This window comes from Rhinopithecus bieti, unplaced genomic scaffold (assembly GCF_001698545.2).
Source record: "Rhinopithecus bieti isolate Rb0 unplaced genomic scaffold, ASM169854v2 scaffold_1014, whole genome shotgun sequence".
NCBI lineage: Eukaryota > Metazoa > Chordata > Mammalia > Primates > Cercopithecidae > Rhinopithecus > Rhinopithecus bieti.
This window is the reverse complement of record NW_016803499.1, coordinates 1,259,042-1,279,546: the sequence shown is the minus strand read 5'-3', so window position 1 is coordinate 1,279,546 and position 20,505 is coordinate 1,259,042. Positions and strand designations below refer to the sequence as shown.

Sequence of the window (20,505 nt, the reverse complement as noted above, 5' to 3'; positions counted from 1 at the left end):
ATTCCATTCTGTCATTGGCCTGGATCCTGCTTATGAATGTGGTGGTCGTTATAAGGAAATCTTGGGACTGTAACATCCCCCCAAACTAGGAAGGCATTGAGAGACCAAAGAATAATTTGGGCAAGTTCAGCTTGACGAATAGCTGAGTTTACTAGGACTTACATACTGGACGTTCCTGAGAAGCTCTAGAGTCACCCTGCCTCCCATCTCTAAGCTGCCTTTAAGCTAGTGTTCTGACTGTTTGCCTGCTCTGTGTGCACGATGACAGTGTTTTCTTTGATAGGTTCTCAGGCATGCCCCGGGATGTTTGGGTTCTCAGGGATCCCTGCTCCTCAGCTAGGCACCATGGCCTTGGCTCCCTGCCCAGCCTTCAGGATCCAGGCAACACACATGCACTCTGAAGTAACCTGGTGGGGACACAGCACACTACAGTTGTCGATATTGCTAGTTTTGGTCAGGTTTCCCCATGAAATGTTGCATTCTGTGAGACAGTGGGAGGTAAGTACTACCAATGACCGAATCCAGAGGTTCAGATTAGCTACTAATTTGGGTTAGAGCATTAATAATCAACTACCATTGCTATTACATAAAGATATACTGGTTCCTGCCCTTACACAGCTTACTGCCTGGAAGAGGCGATAGCATTTATAAAAAAACTTACTGANTTTTTTTTTTTTTTTTTTTTTGATGATTCTCGCTCTGTTCCCCAGGCTGGAGTACAGTGGCACCATCTGGGCTCACTGCAAGCTCCGCCTCCCGGGTTCAATCAGTTTTCTGCCTCAGCCTCCTGAGTGGCTGGGACTACAGGCACCTGCCACCACGCCCGGCTAGTTTTTTTTGTACTCTTAGTAGAGACGGTGTTTCAGCATCTTGGCCATGCTCCTCTTGAACTCCTGACCCCGTGATCTACCCGCTGACCTCCCAAAGTGCTGGGATTACAGGCGTGAGCCCCCGCTCCCGGCCTAATGCTTGTATTTTTAATAGAGAGCTAATAGTATGTTTAATAGAGATAGGGTTTCACCATGTTGGCCAGGCTGGTCTTGAACTCCTGACCACAGGTGATCCTCCTGCCTTGGCCTCCCAAAGTGCTGGAATGACAGGCCTGAGCCACCGCGCCGGCCGCTTAGTTCTTGAAATTGTGGAATGCGGCGGCAGGGAGGCAGGCGGGCTGCAGGCGGGGTCCGGCTGTGGGGCCAGTCTGGGCCACTGGCGGTCGGGACCCAGTCGAGGGCCGGACTGGTCAGGGTTCCGGCGAGCTCCGGCGTCCGAGTCCTGGTGGGCTGGCCTGGGGCAGGATCTGGCTGTGGCTGCGGGTCCTGGCCCGGGTCAGGGTTGGGCCTCCGATCCAGCCCGCCCCGGGGCAGGTTTCCATTGGAAGTCCCTGGGGCGGGCGGGGATGGAAGACCGGGAGGGCTCTGCGTCGGGGAAGGGGCTCTGAAGACCACGTGGGGGCGCTCGAAGGGGCCTGGGGCCACCCTCCTCTCTGGGTCAAAGGTCGTCGCAAGGGCAGGGGGAACTTCCTCTTCCTTGGCTCTCCCCACTGACTTCCTGATAACCTGGTAGAATTCTCCCGCGGGCGTCGGGGTTGGGGGGAGGCGTGGCAACTTGAGGCGGCTCCCCGAAGGTGTGCGCAGGTTGCGGGGCTGGGTGCGGCGGTGGCAGCCTCTGCGACAGCGGGAGTGTAAGAGTGGACCTGCAGGCCGGGCGCGAGGAGGTGGAGCGGCGCCCGCCTTGTGCCTGGGATCGGCATGCGGGGGCAGGAGGGCAGCCGCGTGTCAGGTGACCAGCGCCATGTCCAGCCAGGTGGTGGGCAGTGAGCCTCTGTACATCATGGCAGAGCCGGCCAGGCCTGACAGTCCGAAGGGTTCCTCGGAGACGGAGACCGGAGCCTCCTGTGGCCCTGGCCCCTGGTCCAGCTCCCACCCGCTGCTTCCCAGGCCACAGGGAAGAGGAGGATGGGGAGGGGGCTGGGCATGGCGAGCAGGGCGGTGGGAAGCTGGTGCTCATCTCCCTGCCCAAGCGCCTCTGCCTCGTCTGTGGGGACATGGCCTCCGGCTACCACTACGGTGGGGCATCCTGTGAGAACTGCAAAGCCTTCTTCAAGAGGACCATCCAGGGGAGCATCCAGTACAGCTGTCCGGCGTCCAACGAGTGTGAGATCACCAAGCGGAGACGCAAGGTCTGCCAGGCCTGCCGCTTGACCAAGTGCCTGCGGGAGTGCGCCTGGACCGCGTCCGGGGTGAGTGGCAGAAGTACAAGCGGCGGCCGGAGGTGGATTGCTGCCCTTTCCGGACCCCTTCCCTGCTGGGCCCCTGGCAGTTGCTGGAGGCCCCCGGGAGACAGCCCCAGTGAATGCACTGGTGTCTCATCTGCTGGTGGTTGAGCCTGAGAAGCTCTATGCCATGCCCGACCCTGCTGGCCCTGATGGGCACCTCCCAGCCGTGGCTACCCTCTGTGACCTCTTTGACTGAGAGATTGTGGTCACCATCAGCTGGGCCAAGAGCATCCCAGGCTTCTCATTGCTGTCGCTGTCTGACCAGATGTCAGGACTGCAAAGCGTGTGTATGGAGTTGCTGATGCCAGGTGTGGCCCAGCTCTCACTGCTACCGCAGGATGAGCTGGCCTTTGCTGAGGACTTAGTCCTGGATGAAGAGGGGGCACGGGCAGCTGGACTCGGGGAACGGGGATCTGCCCTGCTGCAACTGGTGCAGAGGCTGCAGGCCCTGTGGCTGGAGGGAGAGGAGTACGTTCTACTGAAGGCACTGGCCCTTGCCAGTTCAAACTCTGCACACGTCGAAGATGCCGAGGCTGTGGAGCAGCTGCCAGAAGCGCTGCACGAGGCCCTGCTGGAGTACGAAGCTGGCCAGCCTGGCACCGGAGAGGGTGCTGAGCCGCGGTGGGCAGGCAGGCTGCTGCTCATGCTACCGCTCCTCCACCAGACAGCGGGCAAAGTGCTGGCCCATTTCTATGAGGTGAAGCTGGAGGTCAAGGTGCCCATGCACAAGCTGTTCTTGGAGATGCTGGAGGCCATGATGGACTGAGGCAAGAGGTGGGATTGGTGGGGGTTCTGGCATGACCTGCCTAGCATGGGGTCAGCCCCAAGGACGGGGCGGAGCTGGGGTCTGGGCAGTGCCACAACCTGCTGGCAGGGCCAGGGCAATGCCATCAGCCCCTGGGAGCAGGCCCCATGCCCTCCCCTCCCCCCTCCTAGGGGCTGTCAGAAGCTGGGAACATGTGTCCAGGCTCTGGGCACAGTGCTGCCCCTTGCAAACCATAATGTGCCCCCAGAGTGTGGGGGGCCTTGCAGAAGCCATAGGGGGCTGCAGGGGATGTGTAGGAGGCAGAAGCCTGTCTCAGGGAGGGAAGGGGATGGAGACCACAGTCTCCCAGTGGGTGATGCTTTTGCTGCTGCTTAATCCTACCCCCTCTTCAGAGCAGAGTGGGACTTGGAGAGCAAAGGCCCATGCTCCCTTCGCTCCTCTCATCATTTGCATTGGGCATTAGTGCCCCCCTTGAAGCAATAACTCCAAGCAGGCTCCAGCCCCTGGACCCCTGGGGTGGCCAAGGCTTCCCCATCAGCTCCCACCCAGCCTCCTCAGGGGGTAGGAGAGCACTGCCTCTATGCCCTGCAGAGCAGTAACACTATATTTATTTTTGGGTTTGACCAGGGAGGCGCAGGGCCATGGGGCAAGCCAGGGCCCACAGCCCTTGGCTGCACAGAGACTGTATTTTAATGTGTATTTGCTGCAAGGAGAAACCGCTTTTGGTTTTGAACATTTAATGAGAAAAATGTAAATATACTATCGAGCTCAAAAAAAAAAAAAAAAAGAAATTGGGGAATGCATGATTGGCAACGTATTTTTTTATTTTTATTTTTTCAAGTAATACCAGTACTGTTTAACTATAGCCAGCACTGGCTAAAATTTTTATATTTTTCAGAGTTGAAGTTGGTGAAAACATTCATGATTTAAACACCAGATCCTGAAAGGGGTTAAATCTACTTTGAAATGAATCTGCAATCAGTATTTCAAAGCTTTTCTGGTAATTTTAGTGATCTTATTTGATTAGACTTTTTCAGAAGTAGTAAATAAGGAATTTTAATAGGTTTTTATTAATGCACAGATAAATAGAAGTACAGTGAGGTCTATAGCCATTTTATAAAATAGCTTAAAAGTTTGTAAAAAAAAAATGAATCTTTGTAATTACTTAATATGTTAGTTAGGAACCCATCAAGCTTATATCTGCTGGACTTACAAATTATTTTAAATGCATTTATGTTTTTTGACACTACTCAGTGGAATGTGTAAGCTAGCTAATGCTTGTTTTCTGATTTGAAGCACTTTTAAATCTTATCCTGCTCCCTGCAAACAAAAGGTTTTGATCACAAGGGGAAATGTAAGATTGTTAACCCTGTTTCTCAGAAGGGCTCCTGTTAACTGCACATAAATATGAAACTTGTTTTTCCACTGTCGCACAGAATGCAACATTTCATGGGAGAAACCTGACCAAAACTAGCAATATCGACAACTCTAACAGATTCTAGTCAAAATTCAAACTTCATAGTGGTAAAGAAACAGGTTGTTCACTTGTCGGGATGCAAAAATTCTTAAGACTTCTGTTTGAAATTGCTCAATGACTAGGAGAAGATAGAGTAGTTTACCAAAATGATTTTTCCACCATATCAAAGCAAACAATTCGTAGGGTCAGGCCTACAATGAATAGGTATGGTGGTTCACAGAATTTTAAAAATAGAGTTAAAGAGAAGTGATGCACATTCTGGGGGCATTAGGGTAGGGAGATGAATCAAAAAATACCCCTAGTAATACTTTATATTTAATACTGCAAAAGCTTTACAAATGGAAACCACGCAGTTACCTGCCTTAGTTCTTTTGTCATAAAAACAATCACTTGGTTGGTTGTATTGTAGCTATTACTTATATAGCAACACTTCTTCAATTAGCAGTCTAGACATTTTATAAACAAATCTTCGACCAATTGATAATATTTCTGACTGTATTAATATTTTAGTGCTATAAAATGCTATGTGAATCTCTTAAAAATCTGACATTTTGCGGTCTGTATTAGACATACTGTTTTTATAATGTTTTACTTCTGCCTTAAGATTTAGGTTTTCTATTATTTTTATTTTTTTATTTTTTTTTTTGAGGCGGAGTCTCGCTCTGTCGCCCGGGCTGGAGTGCAGTGGCCGGATCTCAGCTCACTGCAAGCTCCGCCTCCCGGGTTTACACCATTCTCCTGCCTCAGCCTCCCAAGTAGCTGGGACTACAGGCGCCGCCACGTCGCCCGGCTAGTTTTTGTATTTTTAGTAGAGACGGGGTTTCACAGTGATAGCCAGGATGGTCTCGATCTCCTGACCTCGTGATCCGCCCGTCTCGGCCTCCCAAAGTGCTGGGATTACAGGCGTGAGCCACCGCGCCCGGCCTCAAGATTTAGGTTTTTAAAATGTATTTTTGCCCTGAGTTAAATGTTAATTTGATGCAAACTCTGCTTTTGAAATCATCATTTACTGGGTTCTAGCAAATTAAAAATTAAACTTGAAAAATAAAAAGAATAACACTTTCTCAGGTGGAGAAACGTTCCATCTTTCTGAGATGTCCTTCCTTAGTGTTCTGATGGTATAATAGTTGAAAATTTTAATATTCCATTCTGTCATTGGCCTGGATCCTGCTTATGAATGTGGTGGTCGTTATAAGGAAATCTTGGGACTGTAACATCCCCCCAAACTAGGAAGGCATTGAGAGACCAAAGAATAATTTGGGCAAGTTCAGCTTGACGAATAGCTGAGTTTACTAGGACTTACATACTGGACGTTCCTGAGAAGCTCTAGAGTCACCCTGCCTCCCATCTCTAAGCTGCCTTTAAGCTAGTGTTCTGACTGTTTGCCTGCTCTGTGTGCACGATGACAGTGTTTTCTTTGATAGGTTCTCAGGCATGCCCCGGGATGTTTGGGTTCTCAGGGATCCCTGCTCCTCAGCTAGGCACCATGGCCTTGGCTCCCTGCCCAGCCTTCAGGATCCAGGCAACACACATGCACTCTGAAGTAACCTGGTGGGGGACACAGCACACTACAGTTGTCGATATTGCTAGTTTTGGTCAGGTTTCCCCCATGAAATGTTGCATTCTGTGAGACAGTGGGAGGTAAGTACTACCAATGACCGAATCCAGAGGTTCAGATTAGCTACTAATTTGGGTTAGAGCATTAATAATCAACTACCATTGCTATTACATAAAGATATACTGGTTCCTGCCCTTACACAGCTTACTGCCTGGAAGAGGCGATAGCATTTATAAAAAAACTTACTGAAGATATACTGGTTCCTGCCCTTACACAGCTTACTGCCTGGAAGAGGAGATAGCATTTATAAAAAAACTTACTGAAGTGACTTACTGATTGTTCAGGAGATGGGAAGAACATTCAAGGAATATATTTAACAGACTTGTAGTGTTTTCTTTGGGTAAGAAATTCGCCATTTTAAGTCTAAAAGAAATAAGAGTGTCTTCTTGCTTGACATTAAATTTGGTTTACTAGTAAAATCAATGAAGAAACTCAATACGAGTGGTTTCCAGCATATAAGTGATGAGCATTTCTAAAGAATAGAAGTTAGTTTTTAGGATCTTGGTAGAAATAATGTTGTATATGGACTTGGGAGGCTGAGACAACAGGATGGCTTGCAACTAGGAGTTCAAGACCAGCCTGGACAACATGGTGAGCCCCTTTCTCTAAAAAATAGAAAAAAATTATCCAGGCATGGTAGTACATGCCTGTAATCCTAGCGACTTGGGAGGTTGAGGTGGCAGGATCACTAGAGCCCAGAATTTGAGGCTGCAGTGAGCCACCATTGTGCCATAACACTCCATCCTAAGCAACAGAGTGGGATTCCATCTCGAAGCTGCAGGCGGGGAAAAGAGTGTTGTATATAAAAGGTAAGTTCCTAGGCTGGCCTCCAAGGGCTCATTTAATCTTTCTACCAGTTACTTATAGAAACTTTTGATTTTCCCCCTATTTAATATACTGTTGGAGCTAAATCTCATTCATGTAGCACCTACTCATGTGGCTTACAGATCGTAGGAACTAGTTATCTTAAATTCTTTTTTTGAACAAATTGTACTATAAAATATACATCTATAGAGGAAAGAAGTTAATTCGGTGTTTGTTCATTTGAACTGAAAGTGAAGCTAGGAGAACAACCCCCTTCTCGTATTGTGAAAACTGCATTCTCTTGTGTATGATAAAAAGGAAGTGCAGAATGCATAGGGACAATGACTCGCCTCTCCCCAGCTCAAATGGTTAAGCGTGCATTGGAAAGGAATTTGTTGGCTGGGCGTCATGGCTTACGCCTGTAATCCCAGCACTTTGGGAGGCCAATGTGGTGGATCACCTGAGGTCAGGAGTTCAAGACCAGTCTGGCCAACCTGGTGAAACCCCATCTCTACTAAAAATACAAAAATTGGCTGGGCATGGTGGCGGGTACCTGTAATCCCAGCTACTCGGGAGGCTGAGGCGGGAGAATCATTTGAACCCAGGAGGCGGAGGTTGCAGTGAGCCCATACACTCCAGTCTGGGTGACAAGCAAAACTCCATCTCAAAAAAAAAAAAAGGAAATTTGTTGTTGTCAGGACAGCTGCTGTTGTCCAGCCAGAAGAGACACTTGAAGATTCTTGAAGGAGCCAGGTTACTTTTAAAATGTAAAATCTTAATTCTAAAACTGAAGTTAGTTGGCAAGGAAGCATTGAAGTTTTAGGTATTCTATCAAACAGTATCAAATGACTGTATTCTAGTGAGGAAAATAGCACCCAAATTTATACAATAATTTCCTCTCATGAAGGGACTGTTTGAATATGCTACACTTGCATGAGTCTAAAGAATGCCCCAATTTTTTTTTTTTTTTTTTTGAGATGGAGTCTTGCTCTGTCGCCCGGGCTGGAGTGCAGTGGCCGGATCTCGGCTCACTGCAAGCTCCGCCTCCTGGGTTCACGCCATTCTCCCGCCTCAGCCTCCGAGTAGCTGGGACTACAGGCGCCGCCACCTCTCCCGGCTAGTTTTTTTGTATTTTTTAGTAGAGACGGGGTTTCACCGTGTTCGCCAGGATGGTCTCAATCTCATGACCTCGTGATCCGCCCGTCTCGGCCTCCCAAAGTGCTGGGATTACAGGCTTGAGCCACCGCACGCGGCCAGAATGCTCCCAATTAAGTACAAGAATAGCAAAATATGGAAACATAAATTTAGTGGTTGTTCGCTGCTGTTTTCCCACCACCTCAAGTAATGCTGGAAATACAGCATGCCTTCAGTCATTTTTTTTATTGACCGATTGAATGAGTGATTCTGTTCCATGATTCCCACGTCTTGTTCCACACTAAGTTCCTACCACTGCTGTAGAGGATATAGTCATAGGCCCTCCTGGTTATCCTAGAGTCGACAGGCAGTATAGCTTAACAGAAAGAGTGTTGGTGTTGTGTAGAACTGGATTCAAATTCAGATTCTGCCACCCTAACCGTTGCCCACCTATAAAATGAGGGCTAGCACATACATCTCAAGGATGAAATGAGGTAATCTGAGAAAGCATCGGGCATAGTGCCTGGAATATAGTACATATTTAATAAATGCTTGCAACTATGAGCAAGTGTAAAAGTAGAGTGATGACCCTAATGATGATGGAAAAGACATAGGTCAGTCAGTGACCACCAAGTAAAAAGAAAACCGAGACAATGAAGTTATTTTACTGGTGTGATTGCTCTGTAAATGTGGCTGGTTAAGGCTGACAACTGATTGTTTCCCAGTATCAGATGATCTAGGCCAAAATACTTAATATCTAGCAGTCAGTGTGTGGTTAGACACATTTCTGCACATAAAGACTCAGAAACAGATTCAGAAAAAGCAAAATAGATAAAATAAGGCTCACAGAAGAGTAAATGAGCTATGTGTTGATATGCTTTAGTAGGCTTGGCAAGACTGAATAAAGAGGTAAGCTGGAGGATGGATCATAGGCAATCTATGCCTCTAACCCAGAAATTGTGTTCCTAGGAATTTGTTTTAAGGAAATATTACAGATATGCACAGAAGTGTAACTATAAGGGTATTTGTCATTATAGTATTTAAAAGAGAAAATATATAAATGATCAAAATATTCAACAGTAGGGGATTGTGATACATATATATATAAAATGGGATACTGATGCAAGCATTCAGTGAAAAAAGTAGATTGCCAAACCATACGATCCTCATTTATTTTACTTTATTTTATATATTTATTTATTTGGGACAGAGTCTCACTCTGTGGCCCAGGCTGGAGTGCGGTGGCACAATCTCGGCTTACTACAAGCTCAACCTCCTGGGTTCATGCCATTCTCCTGCCTCAGCCTCCCATGTAGCTGGGACTGCAGGCCCCCGCCACCACGCCCAGCTACTTTTTTTTGTATTTTTAGTAGAGACGGGGTTTCACCGTGTTAGCCAGGATGGTCTCGATCTCCTGACCTAGTGATCCGCCCGCCATGGCCTCCCAAAGTGCTGGGATTACAGGCGTGAGCCACTGCACCCAGCTGATCCTCATTTATTTTAAAAAGCGAGATCACACAGAAAAAAAATAAGAAAGATCAAAATGTTGGTAAAATAACTAAAGGATAAAATATAGGGAAAAGGTAGCCAAGGGATAGATATCGTTACTCATTTTCTTTTTGCAACTTTATTAAGGTATAATTTGTGTGCAATAAACTGCACATATTTAAAATATATAACTTGACTAGTTTTGACAAATATATACACCCATGAAACTGCCAGTTATAATTTTGAACATTTTCATGATCCTCCAAAGTTTCCTTGTGTCCTTTTGCAATACACACACACACACACACACACAGTACGCAGGCAACCATTGATCTGCTGTTACAATACATTAGTTTGCATCTTTTAGAGTTGTACGTAACTGTAAATCACACAGTATGTACTCCTTTGCGTCAGGCTTCTTTGACTCAGCATAATGATTTGAGATTCATCCATGCTGTTACATGTACTAGTAACACATTTGTATTACTGAGTAGTATACAACTGTATGAATGTGTCACATTTTTTTTTTTTTTTTTTTTTGAGAAGGAGTCTCGCTCTGTCACCCAGGCTGGAGTGCAGTGGCCAGATCTCAGCTCACTGCAAACTCCGCCTCCCGGGTTTACGCCATTCTCCTGCCTCAGCCTCCCGAGTAGCTGGGACTACAGGCGCCCGCCACCTCGCCCGGCTAGTTTTTTGTATTTTTTTTTTTTTTTTTTTTTTTTTTTTTTTTTGCCCTTTGTGCCATGATTATGTAAAGTCTTAACATTTGGAGAAGCTGGGTGAAGACTATATATGGAAACTGTTCATACTATCTATATAAATCTGTAAATCTAACATAACAAATCACAAATTTAAAAAGTATATAAATTTATAGTATATAGAGAAAAATAGAAATGTGCATATTTTATCATGATACAAAACAAATGTTTGATTGCTGATTTGTTTGTTGATTTATTTATTTATTTATTTATTTATTTATTTTTGAGATGGAGTCTGGCTCTGTCACCCAGACTGGAGTGTGGCACGATCTCAGCTCACTGCAAGCTCCGCCTCCCGGGTTCACGCCATTCTCCTGCCTCAGCCTCCCAAGTAGCTGGGACTACAGGTGCCCGCCACCGCACCCAGCTAATTTTTTGTATTTTTAGTAGAGATGGGGTTTCACTGTGTTAGCCAGGATGGTCTCGATCTCCTGACCTCGTGATCCGCCCGCCTCGGCCTCCCAAAGTGCTGGGATTACAGGCTTGAGCCACCGCACCCGGCTAGATGTGTCACATTTTTGTACCTATTCACCTGTTAGTAGACATTTGGGTTGTTTCCCAAATTACAACCCACATTTGGCTATTACAAAGAAAGCTGCCATTAACTTTTGTGTACAAATCTTTGTGTGGACATGTATTATCTCTTGGGTGAATATCCAGGAATGAAATGGCTATGTTGAATAATAGATATATTTTTAACTTTATAAGAAGCCATCAAACTGTTGGTCCAAGGTGGTTGTCCCATTTTACATTCCCAGTAGCCATAACTGGTGGGAATATGATTCATTCTCAAAAGATGATCTGAAGTTTCAAAAGTAAATAAGTTATTGAAACATGTAATACGATGGTGGTAATTAGCCAATAAGATAATACCTTACTCATAGGGTTGGTTGTGAGGATTACATGCACTAATGCATAAAAAGCATTTAAGCACAGAGGAAGTAGTCAGTATTCATTAGCAGTTTTATCATCATTCTGTAAATTTAACTTCGTTGGTTGTTAACAGTAGTACATTAGTGACTAATTTTGATAGACTAAAAATAAAGATAAACAAGCTAGACTTTAAAAAACAGAGTCGTATATTGTACAAAAAACATTCACATTCATAAAAATACCCTGAAACAAAATATAAATTTATTTTTTTCTTTCTAGTAGAGGGGCAGTGATTACCTGGCATTGTTGTAAAACAGAAGTTAAGCTTGCCATTATTGTGGTTATAATTTTAATATAATTTTGCAGTTATCGCTCAGTAACTTTTATTATATACTATTTAATTATGAGTGTCAAGGTCTGAAAAATACATGATCAATTCAGGATTGGTTATAACTTTTTAAAGAAAGATATTTACATTGACTTGTTCTTACTTAAAATGTGTTTATTATACAGACACGTCACCTTCGCTTTGGGATGTGGAATTTGCTAAGCAGTTAGCCACAGTAAGTGAACAACCCCTTCAGAATGGGTTTGAAGAGCTGATCCAGTGGACCAAGGGGACCAAGAGGGGAAACAGTGGGAGTTCCCAATTAACAATGAAGCAGGTAAGTGTTAATTTCAGGGGGTTATAAAATTTATTGATTAAAATTATTTCTGCCAGATATTCACTTTCAGAGTGTGGATACTTACATGAATTTCATGAATTTCAAAACACTTTGTAGATATCTTCATGGTGTCCTAAAATAAATCTGACAAGGTTTTTTAAAAAAGATGTTAGAATTTCACTTAGTTTCAGATGCTCGATAAGGAAAATGAAGAAGTAAAACTATATGGCAAAAATGCATCATGAATTTCTATGACATAAAAGGACTGAGAACTGCAAATGATTGCAATTTTCTAATCGCTCAACAGGATATTACTTGGTGAATCTTCTATATATTAAATAAGGGGTATGAGATTATACTTCAATTTTGGAGAACATTACAATTCTTAAAGTCTCACGCTGGTGTCCTTTAGTCATAAAACCATTGCATTAATGAGGTGCAGGGAACTTGTATGAGCTACTCAAAGCAAAAACATTAGTAGGCTTTTGAAATCTTTGCCCACATAATATAGATGCTTTGAACTGGCAACAGAATATCATCTACTGATTAGTTTTTGGAGATGTTACCTCTTCCTAAATCAAAAGGAAAATAGTATTACTATGCTATTTATTTTTTATTAAACCCATGTTGTCATCAGTTAAACATTTTAATTGAATTTATAGAAGTATTTTGAATTAGGAAAGATTGATGTACTTTTAGGGTAAGATTAGCTAGAAGTTAGAAGAGCCTGAATAAGTCTTAGGAAAATGTAGTCCTTATTTTACCCTTCATAATGTTGTGGTATCATTGTAATAGCTTAATTTTTGATCATCTTTAATTTGCTAGATTGATAGGTGGAACAGAAGCTTAAATATCAGAAATATTTAATCTTACATGTCAATAATATAATTAATATAAAGTGTTGCTTTTTATAGGAAAACTTTAGAGACAGATTCTTTTAGCAAATTCTTAATATTTCATATATTCATATTTTTGTTTTTGTTTTTTGAGATGAATTCTCTCTCTGTCTCACAGACTGGAGTGCAGTGGCATGATCTCGGCTCACTGCAACCTCTGCCTCCTGGGTTCAAGCAATTCTCATCCCCCAGCCGAGTAGCTGGGATTACAGGCGTGCATCACCACACCCAGCTAATTTTTGTATTTTTAGTAGAGAAGGGGTTTCACAGCGTTGGCCAGGCTGGTCTCAAACTCCTGACCTCAGGTAATCCGCCTGCCTTGGCCTCCCAAAGTGCTGGGATTGTAGGTGTGAACCACCATACCTGGCCTGTATATTCATATTGTACCTGCAATAATATGGCATACTGTGTTTCGTGTATTACATAATGTATGTATTGCTTAAAGTATGGTTTCTGTGTTCTGGAAGGTATCACGGTAAGGTAAAAAGACCAATGCATTTTTACGTTGTACCAATCTGAGTACCAGCTCTGTCCATTATTGGCCATTTGCCTTTAAGGATGTTATTTAAGCTCCTGGGCCTCAGTTTCCTCTTCTGCAAAATAATATCTGATATTAAGGAAAGATTTGGTCTACTCTTACAACATGTTTGGATTTCATTATTTGAAGCACTTGGATGTTCCAAGTCCTCATGGTTAAAAACTTGATTTGAAAACCCAGTATTAGGCCAGGCACGGTGGCTTGCTTATGCCTGTAATCCTAGTTACTTGGGAGGCTGAGGCAGGAGAATCACTTGAACCCGGGAGGCAGAGGTTGCGGCCAAGATTGCACCGCTGGACTCCAGCCAGGGTGACAGAGTGAAACTCTGTCTCAAGAAAAAAATAAATTAATTAATTAATTAAAAAGGAAGAAAGAAAAAAATAACAGTATTGAGGTATAATAATGTGACTTTATTCAGGAGAGTCAGTGAAGCATAGTGGTTAGAAGTTCAAGATCCTGAGTGAGTTACAGAATTGATCTCTCCAAGCCTCACTTCCTTCATCTCTAAAATGATGGGAATAATAATAATAGGACTCATTATATGAGGTTGGTGTGGGGAGTACGTGAGGTTAACAAGTAAAGCATCATCCGTCATCATCCCTGTTTCTACAGCAACAACATTGTGAAGGGGTTTGCTTCTGTAACTATTTTCTGTTGTATACTGTAACATTTTATTTTTAAAAATTTTACCTTGTACTGTAACATTTTAAATCTTAGAATATTAACAAGGATAGAATGTATTATCTGGGAACCACCAAATAGGGTGCTAGGAAAGCACCAACTCCTGGTATATTGTCATCAGCAGTGAAACACTTAAGTGCATCAAAATTGTAAGTGATCAAACTCCAATGGAATTTATCTTAAATTTGACCTGGTTTCTGAGAAAATTTAATTTCTAAGACAGGAGAGAAACATCTTTTTTTTGGTCAGGTTGAGGAGATAAATGTGACAGTTATCCACATGACACTGTGCATATTATCGATATTTCAGTGTTGGAAAAGGAGGTAGTGGGTAACTCATTTGCAGCTCCTTAAGGCAATTGTTATCTGAAGTAAAAACAGGAAAGGACTGTGAAAACTCTCACTTTGATCACTGCCTGGGTACACACTTAGAAACTTGTACTTTCAGAAACTGGCATTGTAACCTGCATCCTCAACAATTCAATAACTTTCTTTAATATTTCTTATAGTTAAATGTTGAGATTAATGAAATACATTTCTTTCCCCACTAATACTTAGCTTTATATGAAGATTTACTTGGATGTTTCTGGGGAAAGATGTTTTGTTTTGTTTTTAGTAGCTCACTGGGTCAGTGTTGGAACATAATACTGAAAATGACAAAATGACATGTCATGTGTTTACAATTTAATGCGCACTATGGTGTTTTTCCATTATATAAAAATTAAGGTTTATTGTTTTGCCACTTAATGCGTATAAATTATTTTTCCAACTTAGAATAGCTTTCTGTTTCTGTTTTAAGAACTTGTTAGTCCCTTCTCTTGTGCTTTGCCTGCACAGAGATTTACAAGCGCTATTAGGTGGAATTGTTGTCACTTAGATTTGGTACTAGGTTTATATGTTGGATTGTCAATGACATCGTTTTTATTTTAGCTTCTACTTTGATTTTAACTAAATTTAATCACATTTATGCCTACCCAGTAACAGTGTTTCTAAGGCTGGGTTTTATGGGGGGGGGATTTGTGAGGGGGAGTGTTGGCTTCTTTAATACACCATAACAGCATGATCCATGAAAGAAGACAGTGGTAAGTTGAACTATATTTAAAATAAGACGCCTGCACTGTGAAAGATACTGTTACAAAATAAAAAGACGCCGGGCGCGGTGGCTCAGGCCTGTAATCCCAGCACTTTGGGAGGCCGAGGTGGGCGGATCACCTGAGGTCAGGAGTTCGAGACCAGCCTCAACATGGAGAAACCCTGTCTCTACTAAAAATACAAAATTAGTTGGGCATTAGCCGGGCATGGTGGTGCATGCCTGTAATCCCAGCTACTCGGAAGGCGCTACTTGGGAGACTGAGGCAGGAGAATTGCTTGAACCTGGGAGGCAGAGGTTGCGGTGAGCCGAGATTGCGCCATTACACTCCAGCCTGGGCAACAAGAGTGAAACTCCATCTCAAAAAAATAAAATAAATAAAATAAAATAAAAAGACAAGCCACAGAGTAGGAGAAAATATTTGCAAAACACCTATCTGTGATAAAGGATAGGTATACAAAATATATATTAAAAATTATTGCCCAGGTTTGGTGGCTCATGCCTGTAATCCCAGCACATTGGGAGGCTAAGGCAGGTGGATCACCTGAGGTCAGGAGTTCAAGACTAGCCTGGCCAACACGGTGAAACCTCGTCTTTACTGAAAATACAAAAATTAGCCAGGCATGGTGGTGGATGACTGTAATCCCAGCTACTCGGGAGGTTGAGGCAGGAGAATGCTTGAACCTGGGAGGTGGAGGTTGCAGTGAGCCGAGATCGCACCACTGCCCTCCAGCCTGGGCAACACGAGTGAACCTGTCTCAAAATAAATAAATAAATAAAAATAAATAAAAATAAAAAATCTTAAAACTCTACAATGAGAAATGAAAAACTCAATTATAAAATGGCAAAATATGACTGGGTGCAGTGGCTCATGCCTATAATCCCAGCCCTTTGGGAGGCCGACGCAGGCAGATCACTTGAGGTTAGGAGTTTAAGACCAGCCTGGCCAACACAGTGAAACCCTGTCTCCACTAAAAATACAAAAATTAGCCAGGCGTGGTGGTGCATGCCTGTAATTCCAGGTACTCAGGAGGATGAGGCAGGAGAATCTCTTGAACCTAGAACAGGGAGGTTGCAGTGCGCTGAGATCTCGTCACTGCACTCCAGCCTGGGTGAAGGAGCAAGACTCTGTCTCAATAAAATAAAGTAAAATAAAGTAAATAACATGGGCTGGTGCGGTGGCTTATGCCTGTAATTCCAGCATATTGGAAAGCCGAGGTGGGCGGATCACCTGAGGTCAGGAGTTTGAGACCAGCCTGGCCAACATGGTGAAGCCCCATCTCTACTAAAAACAAAAATTAGCTGCGTATAGTGTCACACGTCTGTAATCCCAGCTACATGGGAGGCTAAGGCAGGAGAATTGCTTGAACGCAGAAGGCGGAGGTTGCATTGAGCTGAGATTGCGCCGCTGCACTCCAGCCTGGATGACAGAGCTGAGACTTAGTCTCAAAAACATAAATAAATAAAAATAAAAATGGTAAAATATCTGTTCAGATGCCTTACCAAAGAACATATAAGGATGCCATATGAAAAGATCGTATGTTGTTAGGAAATTGGAAATCATTTTTTTCAAATAGCTAAATGTTCACTTTTGTATTTATGTCTGCTTTTTAAAACTCTCATTTGTGTCTCTAATTTTTGTTTTCTTCCTATTTTTTTAATTTCCAACTTTTAGGTTCAGGGGTACACGTGCAAGTTTGTTACTTGGGTAAACTGAGCGTCATGGGGGTTTGGCGTACAGCTAATTTTGTCACCAGGTGATCAGCATAATACCTGATAGGCAGTTTCCCAACCTTCATTCTCCTCCCACCCTCCACCCTCAGATAGGCTCCAGTGCCTGTTGTTCCCTTCTTTGTGTCTGCATATACCCAGTGTTTAGCTCCCACTTATCAGTGAGGACATGCAGTATTTGGTTTTCTGTTTCTGCATTAATTCACTTAGGATAATGGCCTCCAGCTCCATCCATGTTGCAGCAAAGGCCATGATCTCATTATTTTTGTAGCTGCATAGTATTCCATGGTGTATATGTTCCCCCCTTTTCTTTATCCAGTCCACCATTCATGGGCACCTCGGTTGATTCCATGTCTTTGCTATTGTGAATAGTGCTGCAGTGAACATACATATGCATGTATCTTTATGATAGACTAATTTATATTCATGTGGGCATATACCCAGTAATGGGATTGCTGGGTCGAATGGTAGTTCTGTTTTAAGTTCTTTGAGAAATCTCCAGACCACTTTCCACAGTGGCGGAACTAATTTACATTTCCACCAACAGTGTGTAAGCATTCCCCTTCCTCTGCAACCTCACCAGCATCTGTCGTTTTCGATTTTTTAATAATAGTCATTCAGACTGGTGTGAGGTGGTGTCTCATTGTGGTTTTGATTTGCATTTCCCGAATAATTCATGACATTGAGCATTTTTTATATGTTTGCTGACCATGTGTATATCTTCTTTTGAGAAGTGTCTGTTCATGTCCTTTGCCCATTTTTTAATAGGGTTGATTGTTTTTTGCTTCTTCAGTTGTTTGAGTTATAGATTCTGGATATTAGACCTTTGTTGGATGAATAGTTTGCAGTTATTTTCTCATTCTCTAGGTTGTCTGTTTATTGAAATTTCTTTTGTTGTGCAGAAGCTCATTAGTTTTATTAGATCGCACTTGTCAATTTTTATTTTTTGTTACAGCTGCTTTTTTTTTTTTAGACAGTGTTCAGTCTTGTTGTGGAGGGGAGTGCAGTGGGGCGATCTCAGCTCACTGCAGCCTCTGCCTCCCAGGCTTAAGTGATTCTCCTGCCTCAGCCTCCCAAGTAGCTGGGATACAGGCGCCCGCCGCCATGCCCAGCTAATTTTTTTGTATTTTTCATATAGACAGGGTTTTGCCATTTTGCTGCTGAGGTGGGCAGATCACCTGAGGTCAGGAGTTTGAGATCAGCCTGGCCAACGTGGTGAAACCTTGTCTCTACTAAAAATTAGAAAAATTAGCCGAGTGTGGTGGCACACTCCTGTAGTCCCAGCTACGTGGGAGGCGGGATAATTGCTGGAACCCAGAAGGTGGAGGTTGCAATAAGCTGAGATTGCACCACTGCACTCCAACCTGGGTGACAGAGCAAGACTCTGTCTTAATTTAAAAAAAAAAAAGAAAGAAAGACTGAAAATCAATGAAGTAAGCTTATAATCCTAAGATATGAGAAAAGGAACAAGTGGTGTTTTTGTTTGTTTTGTTTTGAGACAGAGCCTTGCACAGGCTAGAGTACAGTGGCACATAGCTCACTGCCGCCTTGACCTCCTGGGCTCAAGTGATCCTCCCACTGCAGCCTCCCATGTAGCTGGGACCACAGGCTCACACTACCATGCCTAGCTAATATTTTTGTTTGTAGAGACAGGGTCTCACCATGTTGTCCAGACTGGTCTTGAACTCCTGGGCTCAAGCTGTTCTCCTGCTCAGCCCCCCAAAGTGTTGGGATTACAGGCATGAGCCACCATGCCTGGCCTACATTAAATACATGCTTATTTGGTTTTGATTTTTACACTTTGAGGCCAAGATGAACCCCCATGACCCCCCAAAAAGGAATATCCTACTAGCTTCACATTATAAATGGAATATTTACACAATATAAACAGAGAAAACTGAGATGGGGTGATTAGGAGATTTAATAAGTCAGAGTAAATCTTAAAGGGAAATTGAATGAAATGTCTAAAGTAAAGGCAGAAATTAATAGAAATAGTATAGTAAGATCCATAAAGTCAAACACTAATTCATTTTTAAAAAACTAATAAATTTCTATCCAGATTTATTTTTTTAAAAAGCTGGGTGCAGTTGCTCACGTCTGTAATCCCAGTGACTTGGGAGGGAAATGGAAGGATTGCCTAAGCCCAGGAGCTGGAGGCTGCAGTGAGCTATGATCATGCCACTGTACTCCATCCTGAGTGATAGAGCAAGACCCGTATCTAAAAAAATGTTTAAAATGTGACTAACTATTGATGTTGTAAAGATTAAGACATTTATTTTTAAAGAAGCTATTATGAACAATTTCAGGGCAGCAAATTTGAAAATTTCATGGGCAAATTACTCAAAACTATGTTATCAAAATAATTTTAAAGGAAAAACTGAATAATCATTAAAGAAATTTGATTGGTATTTTAAAATCTTCCCGGAAAACAAACCCTAAACTCAGAGAAGTTTTCACGAATATTCTACTGAACAGGAAAAAAATAATTCCAATCTTATATAAATTATTCCAAAACATAGACAAAGAGGAAGCACTCCCCAATTCATCTCAATCATGAAGACAAATTTGAAAAATCCAAAGCAAGATAGTACAGCAAATTCAGCAATGACTAGAAATCATTATCAGGCTGAGTTTATTCCACAATGTCAGGGCAATTTAACAATGGAGGAAAAAGATCACACATTATCTCAAAAGATGCAGAAAAAAAAAGTTTGGTAAACGTTGGCAGCCGTTTATAATTTAAAAATATAGAAATTTTAGAAAACTTGAAGTAGAAGATAACTTTTTTAACCTGATAAGTGGCATTTACAAAAAGCCTACAGCAAATGCCTTACTTTATGCTGAATTACTACATGAAAAGATTATAAATAAGGGCAGGATAATCACTCTCACGATTTCAGCATTGTACCGGGGGCCTAGTCTATGCGGTATAGCAAGAAAACAAGTGATTAGGATTGGAAATCCACCCTCTAGTAACCCCAAGTAAGTCACAGCCTCTCTTTGAGTGTGGATGACACCTGAGACTTGCTTCCAACAATAGAATATGGCTGAGGTGATGGGGGTAGTCACTCCTCTGATTGGTTCATGTTATATGGCAAAAGTAATGGAATAGTGATTCTTGTGATTATGTTATGTTATAGAGACTCCTTGTTAGCAGACTAGAGTGCGCTATCATGTTGTAAGAAGGCCTGTGAATTAGCCACCTGGCAAGAAATCTTGGGGACCACTAGGAGCTGATGGAAAACCCCAGCTGACAGCCAGAACAAATTGTGAAACTTCTGTTTTACAACAATGCCAGATAATCACTGCCCCTCTACTGGAAAGAAAAAAATACATTTGTCTTTTTTTTCAGGGTATTTTTATGAATGTGAATGTTTTTTGTACAATATTTATAGGAATTTATTACCTTTCTGAAATTTGCTAGGTAAGTGGTGCAGCCAACACTTAAACCCTAGATCAGCAGACTCCAACAGTGAAGTACTTTCCTTGGTATATCCCCAGGATGGCTTTTAAGAATAATTGTGTGGATAATCTGGAGTAAAAGGAACAGGAATGTCTTCATTTAGGTTCAGCGAGATGCGCTGCCCCGATGACCACAAATGCAGGAATGTTGGATGGTGATTAATATGTAGATGAGAAATCATTAAAGACTGGAATCGCCATGTGAGTTTCTGGGGCTACTTCAGCAGGGCTTTTTGGAGCTGGTTGAGGG

At 42.8% G+C, this 20,505-nt stretch overlaps 1 protein-coding gene and 1 pseudogene across 2 annotated transcripts; both read left to right on the top strand.

Moving 5' to 3' along the window:
• Positions 1 to 1,556: 1,556 nt before the first annotated feature.
• LOC108538342 (steroid hormone receptor ERR1-like) lies at positions 1,557 to 4,183 on the top strand (annotated as a pseudogene). Its single transcript, XR_001888049.1, has 2 exons — positions 1,557 to 3,049; positions 3,940 to 4,183. The product of XR_001888049.1 is annotated as a steroid hormone receptor ERR1-like (transcript).
• LOC108538380 (28S ribosomal protein S31, mitochondrial-like) lies at positions 3,967 to 20,083 on the top strand. Its single transcript, XM_017886431.1, has 3 exons — positions 3,967 to 4,041; positions 11,707 to 11,858; positions 19,934 to 20,083. The coding sequence occupies exons 1-3, from the start codon at positions 4,008 to 4,010 to the stop codon at positions 19,973 to 19,975; spliced, it is 228 nt and encodes a 75-aa protein (XP_017741920.1). The 5' UTR covers positions 3,967 to 4,007; the 3' UTR covers positions 19,976 to 20,083.
• The last annotated feature ends 422 nt before the right edge of the window (positions 20,084 to 20,505 follow it).